This window comes from Syngnathus typhle, linkage group LG20 (genome assembly GCF_033458585.1).
Source record: "Syngnathus typhle isolate RoL2023-S1 ecotype Sweden linkage group LG20, RoL_Styp_1.0, whole genome shotgun sequence".
Taxonomy (NCBI): Eukaryota; Metazoa; Chordata; class Actinopteri; order Syngnathiformes; family Syngnathidae; genus Syngnathus; species Syngnathus typhle.
This window is the reverse complement of record NC_083757.1, coordinates 3392807-3406265: the sequence shown is the minus strand read 5'-3', so window position 1 is coordinate 3406265 and position 13459 is coordinate 3392807. Positions and strand designations below refer to the sequence as shown.

Sequence of the window (13459 nt, the reverse complement as noted above, 5' to 3'; positions counted from 1 at the left end):
GGAGGTTTTACGCGGATCCGCTAGATGGCAGCAGAGCAATACAAAAGTGTGAAAAGTGTCATTTTAACCCCTAACAGGAATTTCATTAAGCGTTTTGGAATTGGACAAAATAATATAATTTACATTCACGGCTATGAGATAATGTGCATATTTTATTTATATATATATTGTTTGAAGACATTTATATATGTGAAAACGCTTTGTTAAAATGCAGACACGCACAGTACAAAAATAAAATAAAACATTTTTCCCATTGTTCTTTGGAGTTTAACAAAGTTGAACAAAATTATTTTACATTCTCATAGGCACGACATGGTGCATTCTAAATCTCACTACTGTTTTTTTTTTGTGTGTTTTTTTACAGAGTCAAAATTGCTGAGGTCCATGACATCCTTGTTTGTGTGTATTTTTCCCTCACGGTGAATTTTCCAAAGCTGTGACCTATAAATAGATTTGGAATAACTATGACGAGCTATTTACTTATCAGAGCGGCTGCAAATCTTACAAATGACCGCATCAGCAATCGTGCAAACAAAAAGACAGAAATAGAAGGAAGGCGTAATGTATTTTCTCAACCCACACATGGAGAAAATACTTAAGTGGAGATGGTACGAGTGGAAAACGGACCTCGCTTGTCTTCTTCTGTGTCAAGTATCTTGACAGGGTGAAGATTTGGGGGGGCTCCTAATCAGAGTTCAGCATTTAGTTTCCACTGGGTAGTGGAACAGTTTATGGCACTGGTACAAAAAGCTGCTCTGTCATAGAAAAGGATTGGAACAGTGATGATCAAATTTGATCCATCTAATGAAGTCGTGCTAGGACTGTGTGGAATAAATTATTTCAATGACATGCAAGACATTTGAAATTGTAAATGTAGGTCAGTGCTTCTGGCCCAAACTCTCAACATGTAATAAAAGGTTTGAGAACTTCTATATACTGACCTCAAGATGTCTCTGTTCACTTTCCCATCGCCTGTTTTACGTCAGGGGGGGAAGGCTGTTGTGGGTGAGTCGTTGTATGAGTCACCTTGTGAATGGGCTGCAAAGATGCTTAACGCAAGGACGAGGTTTTCCTCATTCAGTCCATGGCTTCCGCAGGTCCTCAAAGAGCCCTCAAGCACGACTCCAGTCACTGTAGTCAAATCAAAACAATTTAATATTCCACCAAGTGTCATTCATGGGATTAATACATAGGAGAGTCGAAATTATGTGTTTTAATGGGCATGAGAGGATGAGGCATGAACAGCAATAATAGTGTTTTACTTGTCAGTATTTGTAAAGTTATTTGTGTAGAATCCTTTTATTCCTGCAATTACTGTGGGTAATCCATGACCTCATTCTTCAAAAAGAAGAATCATCCCGCTCAAGAGAATAACAAAGATTTCAGTCGCTCGTTAGAGTTGGTCTCAAGGGACGAGTCCGCGTGGCTATATTAGATCATTCCGCAGGAAAGGAATAACAATATTTATATTTCTGGGGACGTACCTGAAATGGTGGCTGCTGGCTTGCGAAGTAACACTGCAAACATGGAATATTACAGTTTTGAGTCATTGAGTGCAATAATAAAATAAAATAAAATAATATGTTTCAGTGTTTGTAAACAAATCTTTACTTATACGGTTCAGAATATCGATACAGCAAAGTAAAGCAACCATAATGCACATACCAATGGACCAAAAAGTCAGAATGGGCACTAGATGAATTTGAATAAATAGTTGAACACAACATTTGTACACATAAACATTGCCCCGTAAGCCATAGAAATGTACGTATACCAGTACGACAATTATAATTCAATAAATTTACGAATGAGAAATGATCTTAAAAAAAAAAAAAAAGAAAGTGATATCCTCCATTGTTATGCAACTCCTAACTTGGTATATATATTTACATAAACACAAGCAACTAGTGAATTTATACGGAATTATGTACACGTTCCTAAACAAGAAACTCCATAAAGGCACAATCGTCTATACAACATGTACAAAAACATTTTTCCGGAGCTGACAAAATTCAAAAATAAAACCATTGGTCATCATTCTAATTGCCATAAGATTGCACGTACAATGTGAATGTCAGCGTCTGTGCTTTGAAAGGTGATTTGCACAGAAACAAACCCCTGAAGAAGTTTTTTTTTCAATCTTAAAGTGACTACAATTACATACAAAATCCACAAAGGTGAGCTTGGGCTTGTTTTCAGGTGGCGATAACCAGTCTGTCTTCATCATCACTGGAAACCTCATCATCAATGATCTTCTGCCTGCTGGACACCAGTGTCCCTTTCTTAGGTGCATCATCATCGCCGCGCTTGGGGGTCGCCACACCCACAAGTCCGTGTGCTGGACTTTGTGGGGCTGCATGCTGCTGTGAGGATTTCTCCCTTTCTACCTTCTCTGAAGTCTGTGTGACCTCTGCAGCGTTGCCCGAATTCAGTTCTGGAGAGGAGCGGACTGAGAAAGAACCCGGTTGGGGAGTGGCGGTGCGAGCCGAGGAGGGGCTTTGAGATGATTGTGTTCCGAGCCCGTCGGGGCTCCCTTGCCTGTCCGACGACCAAGGTAGAGGACTACGGGATGGCAGCGGGCTTAGGGTGGGAATGATGGCCGGCAGGGCGATGTTAACGATCTGGAGGCCCGGTATGTGCGTCTGGGTGCTGGTGCTGCTTTGGGAGGTGGGACTTGCAGCCAGAACCTGCAAGGCGACCCCTTGCTGGGGAAGCATTTGGCTGGACGCTAGCCCCGTGTTGGTTAGGCCCATTAGGCTGAGTGTCTCCAAACCAACCGACTGACACTGCAAGTCAGTCACTTGTCGGATGGGGAAGCAGGGTACCATGTTGCCGATCGGTTCCTGGATCACAAGCGGCTGGGGCTGCAAGCCTTCCGGCCGGGGGGAAGAGTTAGGAGCCGTCGATGGACTTGTGTTTCTGTGGATGACGCTCACGGCCGGGATGGTGAGCTGAACGGGGCCGGCCTGAATTGGCACAAAGGTGGAGTAAGCCGCCAGTCCGGCAGGCACCAGTTGGATCCCTCCGACTGGAACCATACTGTAAGGGGAGCGAAAAGGTTGTTGGGAGTGCAGAGGCAGATGACTGAATAGGTGGGTTGGCGTCTCCAGTCTCGGGGCTTGTAGGGGAGCGTGCGTCGGACTTTGTGAAGTTGACGTCTGCGTGCTTCGGTCCACTGGCATGCCACTCTCGGTTTTTACCAAAGGATGAGTAGCAGAAGACAGTTCCTATTGAAGGCGGGGAAAAGAAAGATCAAATTAATCGACGGTAAATACACTTCAACTGGGAGTGGTGAACTTGAAACAAGCACACTTGACCTCTTTATTGGATAAATTGGCCAACTGTGTTTATAAAAGTTTGTTAACCGGTAGTGTGGAAAATGGCGGGACCATGACGGAAAGAAATGACTCAAAGCTGTTTGGGTTTGTGTCACACTGTTTACATAGTTGAGGTATCTACTGGCATCCCGCCTACGCACCTTGTGGTAGAAACCAGTGTGATTAGGGTTTACCACTCCAAACCACATAATGGAAAAATAAACTGGAACTACTCGGTGGAATTGAGCTTTTCAGTATATTGGATTCAAAGTAAGCGGAGAGAAACCTCTTCATAATGTTTGCAAACAATCGGTGCCACGTCTGGGCGGGAAAAAGCAAATGTGGGCTGGAATGAAAACACTGACAAAAAACAACAATTGGCCTTACCTGGCACGGTCTAAATCCCGTCCCTGTCACTGGGGGGGTTAGGGGAACATCAACGTCAGGGTAGTCGATGGACATCTGCCTGCACGGTGACACCGGGCTCATCATATGCACCGACTCCGTGTCGGAGCAATTGGACTCGGCGTTGGTGACGACAGGCGGCAGAAAGCTACAAAGCGGCGTGGAGCTCGGGCAGTACCCCGAGATTGAGTACTGCGCACTCAGCGGCAAAGGGTTCATGATGAGGACAGAGTCTGAGGTGAGGGATTCTGGAGCGAGGGAGCTGATTGACATCTGAGCCAGGAGGGCACTGGGAGGGACCTCGCTCTCTTTGGACGGGATATGTTGCGGGCTGGTGGACACGGAAGGGTTGGTGGACAGGCCGGATTCCGCTTGGCTGTCTTCCTCTTCCTCGTCTTCATTCTCTTCCTCGTCGGGGACGTCGGAGTCGTCGCCGTCGGAATCTTGCCGGTCGACGCTGCTCACTTGACTGCGGTCGCCTGCGGATGGAACCGAAAAGTATGTTTAGAAGATGGTAAGTTTATTTTAGTGAAATGCAAGTCAGTGGAGTCCCCCCCCCCCTCCTCCTCAGACCGTCAAACACCTCCGGCACTTGCAGAGGTGGAAAAACAAATATGCTCTTAGAGACTGGGACCATCGAATGCTTTCAGGCAGCTTGTCTCCTTGTTTTTTTTTCTAAAATTAGACGCAGCAATTTCCTCTTTGTAAATGTGCTTGCCGCCTACATGCACTTGGAGTTAACAGAAGATGAAGCTGCGTTTAGAATGTTTTATTAGACCACAGCAAAAGCAACAGAGTAAGGATTTTTATTTTGTTTTGGGGTCACAGCTCATTCGGGTTATACCTGAATCCTCTGCATCTTGATCTTCACTGAGTCCAACCGGCACACCCATCTCCATGCATTTCTTACTATGCGCCTTGGACTTCATATGCTTGGTGAGATTTCCTGCAAAGGAGGGGGGGGGGGGGGAAGGTGATATCATAGGACACGCTTATATAAGACACGCGATGAGATAAGAGTCTCCGCATGGGCAAGGCTGAGTTAAAACGAACGTGGGTTGTTCTGACAAAAAAGTACTGTTCGGCACTGTCGGCGTGGGAAGGAGGCGAGTTTGATAACGACTGGGTGAATCACAGCATCTTCATTAAAGGGATGCTGAGCCGGGTTTTTTATGTCGGAGGAATGTTTCGTTGTTGCCTCCGAACCTTCTCACCTTTGGTCTTGAAGGAGAAGTTGCAGTGGGTGCAGTGATACGGCCGAACATCAGAGTGGGTGCGGATGTGTTTGCGCAACATGCTGGGCTTCTTACAACGGATGCCGCATTCCTCACAGATGTATTTCCCGCGCCCTCGCCCACGGACGTACACGTACTCTTCGTTGGATTTGTATCTGTGGGGGGGAAGAGACGAGGGTGAAGATGAGATGAAAGTACAGAGGAAAAGTACACCAAAATCCCTACCCGCCGTCAAAGATTTTGATCCGTCTCGGTTCGGTTTTTGATGTCGGTTCTTTGTCTGACTCATTGCTGGAATGCGCTTCCGTTTTACTTCTGGTTTCAACGGATCTGCTCTTCTGAGTCACCGGTACCTGTAAAGGAATGTTGTTTTGATTATTTTTGATACATTCATGCATTCCAACGAATCCAAAAACGTGTTGTTACCCGTGGCATGACATCTTTCAGCTTGCCGGAGTAAGACAAGATATCCGATTTTCCAGATGTTTTTATAGCTGAGGTGTAGTGGATTTTCTTGGAGCTCTGTTTGGAGTCCAGGAGAGACATGACCACCTTGGTGGGCAACCTGAGTGGGTTGGGATTGTTTGGGTTGACTGCCCAAGCGGCATATGCTGATGTTTTCAGGTCGGTCTGCAAAGTGTGAAGTTGTTTCCTCTTCATCAGGAAGCACCATGTGAAAGTGGTGGTTGTCTTCAGGCTGGGGAAAGACAGACGGTGGCTGTCTTTGGTGTTAACCACAGAAACAGATGTGGCCAGTTTCACTTGGCCGCCGTGGAAACTCGCTGGTCTTATGGGCGATTTGATGGGATTCCACCGAAGTTCTTCCACTTTTTGAGGCTTCTGGGAGTGACTGCTAGGCATCGAAACAACCTGGCGACCAGGCAGACTGGGAACCAGGACAAGGTGAGCCTCTTCGGGAATAACCGTGTTTTTTTCCAGACCGGTACTGTCGGGTGACATCGGCTTCACGTCATCGAGATCCTTCTCTGTGTCGGTTTTAACGGCAGGCAAAGGAGGAGCCTCGGTCTCAATGGGACTATCCGCCGGTTCGGTTGTGCAAACCTGCCGAACTAGCGTCAGTTTCCGTTGTCTGGTCACTTCGGATAGAGTGGAATTCAGATAATTGACCGACCTGCCGTCGGTGAGGCAGACGGCGCCGTTTTCGTCCTTGGCACGTTTTTGATGTTTTTCCATGTAGATGTCCAAACTGTTAGCCGGTGATAGCATTCTTTTACTGGAAGCGATGGGTTCCTGTTGCGGGCATAGAGTCACCGATGCCAATTTCTGCGTGCAATGTAAAGAACCAAGAGATGACGGCCTTTCGACCGTTTTACTTTGGGGACTACCGATTGGAGTCCGATCTTTCTTTACGATTGGTGCCGCGTGAGTTTCAGCATCTACGACCGGAAGGTTGCTCTTACTGGAGACGGAGTGAGCGGTGTGCATCTGCTCGTGGGTTATCAGGATCTGGGGTAACGGGATAGCGCCGGCTTGGCTTTGAGCGCCGTCTACGGATTTTTTCTCAAAGTCCGAATAAAGACCGGCCTGATTCGGATAGACGTGTGAAGATTTTGAAAGGCCTAAAATGGGATTGGGAAGAGGCATTGCTAAAACTGGTTCTTGTGCATTGGAGAAGGAAAATGTTTGACTTGGCCTTTGAGTAGGATACTGCATTTGATATTTAGGCACAAGGCTTTGACTGTCTTCCTTGTTTAGGGTATTCTTACTTCCGATTAAAATCTGGCTCAGGGGTTGCTGTAGCTTTTGGCATACTTGAACTCTAGATGTTTGGTGCCAAGGATGAGGAAGGCCATGGACTTGGGGCTGCTGTGTCGGGCAGCCCAGATGTATACTTTGGACCATTTGTTCATTTCCTTGCAGGGGTAATTCTCCAGGATGGATGACGAAAGGCTGGGCCGCAGTAAATCGGTTGACAAGTTGAATTTGGGGTCTGTTTTGGTTCAGAGAGTTTGCGATTGCAGTTTTGTCGAGATTGATGACAGCTTTTCGAACAGACTGCTGATTATCTGGGCAGATCTTTAGAGACATTTGGCGAACTAATGGCCCACGCCTCCTTTCAATAAGTGGGACCTGGGCACCTTGACTGATTGGTCCACTTTTGGGGTGACCGACTGGTGACTGACCTCTCCCGGGAGAGGAATTGCCACAGTCAAAAGACTTGCTCCGGTAGTCACATGAAATTTCCACTGAGGGTTGAGTACAAGTGATCTGCTCGGACGCCGCACGACGCATCACTCCCGGTACACCGAGCGTGCTGAAGACTTTGGGCTGACCTTGCGGCTCTGCAATTCTGCTGACGCACTCCGCTCCTGAGGGACTCTCTGATCTTGACGGTTCTTCTCTGTCAAAAGAGGTTGATATGCTGGAACAGTGCGAGAGAGTACTGTCTCGGCTCAGGCTTCGCGAGAGGCTGGACTCGAAACTCGATTCGCCTGACGAGTGCTCCATTTGAGCGAGACGGATTCTTTTCTTTTTCGGTGGAAGTTTCTCCGCCGGTAGCTTGGACAAACTCTCGCTTCTTTGCGGCCAGCTGAATTGATCCGTCGGCTTTTCCGTCTGCTCCGAAGGTTGCGTTTCATGTTCTCTGTCGGGCTCTTCGGTGACCAGAATTTCCGGAACCTGGATGTTGTTTTGACGTACCAGACGACACTGTTGAGCTGGAGTCGGGTTTTCTCCCGGTACTGCCGCGGTACTCTCGGCCCTTTGATTCCTCGAATCGGCTTCGATGGTTTTGCTTGGTAACTTTTCAAGATCAGTTGCCGTTACATCTGCTTTGGATTTCAGAACGTCTTTTTCTCTACTGTCCAACGGAGAACTCCGATCTGTAGAGTCGGTTTCAAATGAACTCGGTCTACTCAGAGAGTTGGTGTGTCGGATGACTGAAGTGCCGCTGCCTTGCCTCTGCATTTCGGTTTTCGCCGTGGTGCTGCTCTGAGTCTCTCGAATGGGCGAGAGTCTCGAATCGGAAGCGCCCGTACCCCGTGCTACGAGTTGAATTTGAGGTAGCTTCGGTTGGTTGTTTTTGGGTTGGATGTCAACCATGACGGCGTGCTGGGGGAATGTGGGATTTCCAAAGGTCGCCAGTAACCGACCTGAATCGAAACTAACGGAGCAAGGTGGATTTGTGTCGGTCGGCGACTGATCATCTTCATCTCCCACACTTTTCATTTTCCTTCTCTTTCGGAACGACGTCTGTTGTTCGACTGATCCGGGGCCGATTGTTGGCCTAGAAACTAAATTTGTTTGCATGTTGCTATGAAAGACATCTTGATCTGTTTCTTTCACAACGGGAGGCTTATTTTTTGGCCCGTGAAGTTCGGAGCAGTAAAACTTCTTGTGCGTTTCAAAATTCTCCAGCTTTCTGTAACGGTTTCGACACGTTTCGCACTCGTACATGGTGCCTTTATTTTGCTGAAGTTTTCGTTGTCTTTCCTGACTGTGCTCAAAAGATCGACTTCTTTGCATCATTTCCGTGCTGTTATTCGCACCGTGATATCCGTCATCCATGGAGCGAACGCTGGGAAGTCTGTGCCCGTCGCCGGTGGAAATATCCTCCACTGCAGCTTGTCGGACCAAAGTCCGAGAATGTATCGCCGGATTGGGGGTCGACGGTGCGGACGAAAAGACATCGTCATGAATTGAACTTTTTTCCTCAAATGAATGACAAATTCGTAAATTGTGGGGCAGGTGGGCGATATTGAGCGGAAGAGCGGAGTGACCCGGCGTCGTCGGCATCGAGTTACTCCTCGTTATCGGCAAACAATCCATCGGGGAGTATTGAGAAGGTACGGAGAGAAGAAAAACCGGCTTGGATTTGTCGGTGGGAGTGAACGGCGACTTGGGGATGTCTGAACTGGAACTGGACCTTCTTCCGATTGGTTTCAGGTCAAACTGAAAGGAATCTTTAAAGATGTAGGATTTGGGAGAGTCGATGCTACCTCTCCTCGACAGAGACGTCCGTCTTGGTTTAACACTGTCCAGTTGCTTGTTGTCTACCACCGCCTCATTATCAGATATGAGCTTTGAGATTCGTTCTTCAAGAGAAAGGGTTTTGGTTTCTAGCGGGGGTCGCATCTGTCCCTCTTTTGCTTGGGACTTCTGCTCCACTGCCACATGCATTATTGTCGCAACAACCGGGGGGACATGAGGACTATCCTTTTTAAGTAGGTCAATTTCACTAGGTGGCGTGATCTTGACAAACGGACTCGGTGGACTCATCGCCTGGTCAGCGCTTTCCGAGCGAGAGAAGTAGCCGGAATCGGTACTTCCCAAACTACGGGGGCTGAGTAGACACTTGGCTTGTTGCTGTTGGGAAAAGTCGGTCGCTTGTTGCCTTTGGAGTTCAGCGTGTCCGCTTAAAAGTGGAGACTTGCAGCGTTGGTCTTCGTCTTCGCTCACAGTATCCAGCGAGGGACTCGTACTAACGACTTCTTTTAGAGATGACAAGACCGTGATATTCGATCTCAGATTAACATTTGAGAAATCTCGTTGCCGTTGCGAAGCCGTTTGTTCGGGTGCTGCGCCCGTAACTCGTGGACTATCTGCCCTCAGAGGCGAAACGTTTACGGGGTACACGACAACTTTTGGGAGCACAGCTGTCACTTTGGGTTCGTGACCTCTTTGAGCTGATTTGTCGGCAGTTGAGTCCATTTCTCCGTGGTTCGCACCAGAACTCTGGAGGCTGTTTTCCGACAAGGCCGCCGCGCTGCTTTGCGACGAATCCGGATCTAGATCGACGGTACTTACGTCGTCGTCGCTGTCGCCGCTCTCCTCCACCTCCGAGTGCGTTCCGAGGGCTTTGTCAGAATCTTGCGATAGCAATGCGCCTCCTGATTCCGAGCGTGCGATGAGACCAAGTTTTATGGCGTGAGCATGGGATTTCTTGTGCTTATACAAGTTGCTCTTGGTTTTGAAGGAAAAGCCACAAGTGACACAAGGGTATGGTCTTTCTCCTGTGTGAGACCTGATATGTTTGAGGAGCACGCTGGGTTTTGCACATGCCCGGTTGCAGTATTCACAAACATATTTCCCCGGCTTCTTCGGTTTTTGGTCCTTGGAAACCTGCTCGGACCCAAAGTTCATGACTGTTGTAATCTGAACGTGGTTGTTACCAGGTGTAACTGGAACCTGAATAGTGCTGGGGACACTTGCCGAGAGTGACTGGCAGGTGTGCACAATTGGGGGTTGGCTTTTTGGCAAAGCATTTGAGCCCGAGGGAGCCGGCGCGTGAGTTATCGTCGACAATCCGGTATTAAAACTCATGTGAAGCCTCGGCTTTTCCGGATTAGATACGACGGGAATAAAATGTTGATTTGCAAACGATAACGATTGCAAAGGGTCACCCTGTGTTGCCTGGACATTTTCCTGTACCGGTGCTGCAATGCCAATAAAATTACCCTGTTTGTCAATATAATATGTCTGCATAGGAGACGATTGCGGATGGAGACCACCGATATTAACAGCTGGCATGTTTGATAATTCAGCCGAGGCTTGAAGAGTAGAAGTTCCTTTTGCAGTGGCTGTGACTTGAAAGGTCCCTTTCCTCTCTGTAAGTGTCAGCATGTCAGGCTCCATCGCCTTCAGGAGGACATCAAGCGGAGCGCTGGTGTGGTAGGGATCTTTCTCAAAGCTGCAGGCGTTGCTCTCCACTTTTAGAGAAGCCTCCTCATCGTCGTGGGTTGGGCTGTGTGACGTTGACTTGGGGTCCTCTTGCTTCAGCCTTTCATGGTCAGTGACAGGTTCCCCTTTGTCAGGGGACGGTTCGCTCGGCTGAGCATCCTGTGACTCCTTTTTCCCATTCAATGATTTGGGAGGATTGAGTCGAGAAGGACTGTCGGGAGCCGGGGAGCAAGGTGTCGTTTCCTCGGGGGGTTCTCCTTCCGCACTTTGGGGAGTTTTTAACTGCAGTGGTTTCTTGACTGGCGACTTGGGGATTTTCTTTTGCTTGTTCTCGGCAACAAGTTTTTTTCTCTTCAAGCCTTTGACGCTATCTTCAATTTGTCCACTGCTTTCAGCTAAACCTGTGGGAAAAAGACGCAAAACTTTTAAACCTTCACTTATGTCAACATTATTCCTGTTCCAAAGGCGTTACACCCCAATTAATTCCACATCAGCATCATCCTTTGTTGGCTTAGAAAAAGGTGGCTCAGGATATGTTATATAAACCCAATAGTGACATGTCACAGTTTCCCGCCTGCCAAAGGTATTTCCCAAGGTCACGGCTCCTCCAGGGTATTTGGCATAATTAGACTGAGGAACGCCCTGTTCTTGCTAATCCATTATCCACACAACGGCATTGAAAGCATAAAAAAAAAAAAAAAAAATGGCTTTATTGAAAATACTCAGCCAAAATAAATGTGGAGCCAAAACTAATGATGCATCTAGAAAGCTGTATAAGGTTTTCAATCAGGTGGTTAATTGTAAAAAAAAAAAAACGTAAAAAGTCTAGTCATCATTTAGCGGGCACATAGGGACAAGAATATATGATGACATGTCCATTTGGCTCCTCCACACAAGCTGTTCTGAATCTCATTAAAAACGATAATTCAATCAACGCTCTAATGACCCGCTAGTGAGTTGGAGTTGTTTTTCATTTTCATTAGAAGCATGACTCCGGAGTTGCTCAGGTCACTGCCACCATTTCTATCAAAAGGCACATTTGGAGGGGGGGAAAAAAATACCATTTCAAAAAAAATTATAATAATAACATTAAAGGAAATATCTCTTACCTTTCCTTGAGCTTGTGGGTTTTTTCAGCTCTTTCTGGGCCTCTTGGATTTTATCTGGAATAAAAGAATTGGTACATTTTCAGCAGCCGCATGCATGTGCCCACATACTGTACGCAACTGTGAATGGATGGCAGAATCAAAGTAATGTTACTCGGAATTCCTCCCACACGGCCCGATGCAGGCTGATGTCTGTTAAATGAAAAACAGATATTCTTCCATAGCCGAGCGAGCGAGCGAGCGCACCGTTCCATAATGGAAACTACTGTCATCGTCGAGGCAGCGCGCTTGCGTAACGCACCCGTATAGCCACGCACACCCGTTTTGAAAAATAATAAGTTTAATTTCATAAATATCATCAAACATCTGCACAAGTGATTCTTTTGTATCAAACATCCGAGCCCTGTGATTGGCCCCAGTTCACCCACAATCGGAATCCTCCATTTTACCAACCATTCATATAATGGCGGATCACTACGAGTTTTCCTCCCCTGACCCTGAATGGAAAAATAAATCCACTTTTCTGCTTGATATGACATCACGGTTCGAGACGGGTCCTCGAGGACCAATTGCGGCAATTTCGTTTTTGACCGCACACGTTATTGGAGGGCGAAAAGGGATGTTCTTCCGTCGTTGCCAAAATGAGTGTAATTCCATGCCGGGAATATACACAGAGAGGAGAAGGAGGAGGACATGAGCGGCTGGTGCAAGAGGTCAGTGGATTATGTCATTGTGTGTGTTGCAAGTCGCACCCTTCTCTTTCTATCCCAGGCACACGCCACAGATTACATAATGTGTTCCCATCCAGAGCAAAACAAAGACGCCCTGCCAGCAGAAACACAGCAACAGAGGGCACCGCATTCGTTAATGTCTATCAAAGCCATGAGTGTGTTCTGCAGACATTTTGGATTCTCGCTGTTCTAGCATCGCCCCTGGGATTCCACCCAATGTTCGCGCAATCCTTTCTTGGAGAGCGCGGAGATGATTCCTTGTTTGAACTTATTACTGGAGGTCTTATGTCAGACCACACTGGCAACCTGAGGCAGAGGTGATTACTGCCCAACATACACTGAATTAGCTCTTGGGTCGAAATCAAATTGCTCCCCTTACATAAGTAACCGCAAACAAGAGCCCCTCGCGCTGAACGACACTCGTGAAGTCAGACCGGAGGAAACAATGAGTAGAAAGCGACAAGGCTGCGGTCCCTTAATAAGGACAAAATATTCCATCCACGCAAGCCAAGTTATTAAGACAGCAGGGAATGATTATACGGTTCAAATTTCCCTCATTATCTGCGCTCGGGTTTGCTGGAGTCATCTTTGTGATGGTCAAATATTTCACCAAAAGGGGCTTCGAGACGTTCGTCTCGCCATCTGCAAAGCGTGGAAGCCGCAAAGAAACAAGAAAAAGGGGAGAAGATCAACAGGTCGCCTGGAGATGAAAACCAGAACAGGTTGTGGAAGGCATCCAGAATTTTGACAACAATCGCCAATGATTTAGCTCGGGCGGTTGCCTGGCCGATGCAGAAGAGCGAGAGAGTCTGCCTTCTTTTTTGGTTGCTGTCATGACAACTGCACATCTTGAATTCCCCCGTGCACCCCCCCCCCCCCCACTACATGATGTGGGGGGGTAATGGGATTAGTAGCACCCCAAAGGCCAGAACGAGGTCCTCAAACACACGCAGGCTTGAATTCTAATGTTCACCTGGTGTGATCTGCGACATGCACAGCAGGTCGGGGATGTCAATCTGAAGAAT

General features: G+C 47.4%; 1 protein-coding gene across 3 annotated transcripts in view; it reads right to left on the bottom strand.

Annotated features, from left to right (window-relative positions):
• Positions 1–1584: 1584 nt before the first annotated feature.
• hivep1 (HIVEP zinc finger 1) overlaps positions 1585–13459 on the bottom strand; it is a 32797-nt gene continuing 20922 nt past the window's right edge. For all 3 annotated transcript variants that reach the window (XM_061267022.1, XM_061267021.1, XM_061267023.1), the window contains 7 exons: positions 11707–11760; positions 5384–10998; positions 5183–5310; positions 4937–5112; positions 4567–4668; positions 3705–4201; positions 1585–3227 (listed from right to left, as the gene is read on the bottom strand). In XM_061267022.1, the coding sequence (XP_061123006.1) occupies positions 2196–3227; positions 3705–4201; positions 4567–4668; positions 4937–5112; positions 5183–5310; positions 5384–10998; positions 11707–11760 (7604 nt within the window). In that variant the 3' untranslated portion in view covers positions 1585–2195. The remainder of the gene's footprint in view (positions 3228–3704; positions 4202–4566; positions 4669–4936; positions 5113–5182; positions 5311–5383; positions 10999–11706; positions 11761–13459) is intronic.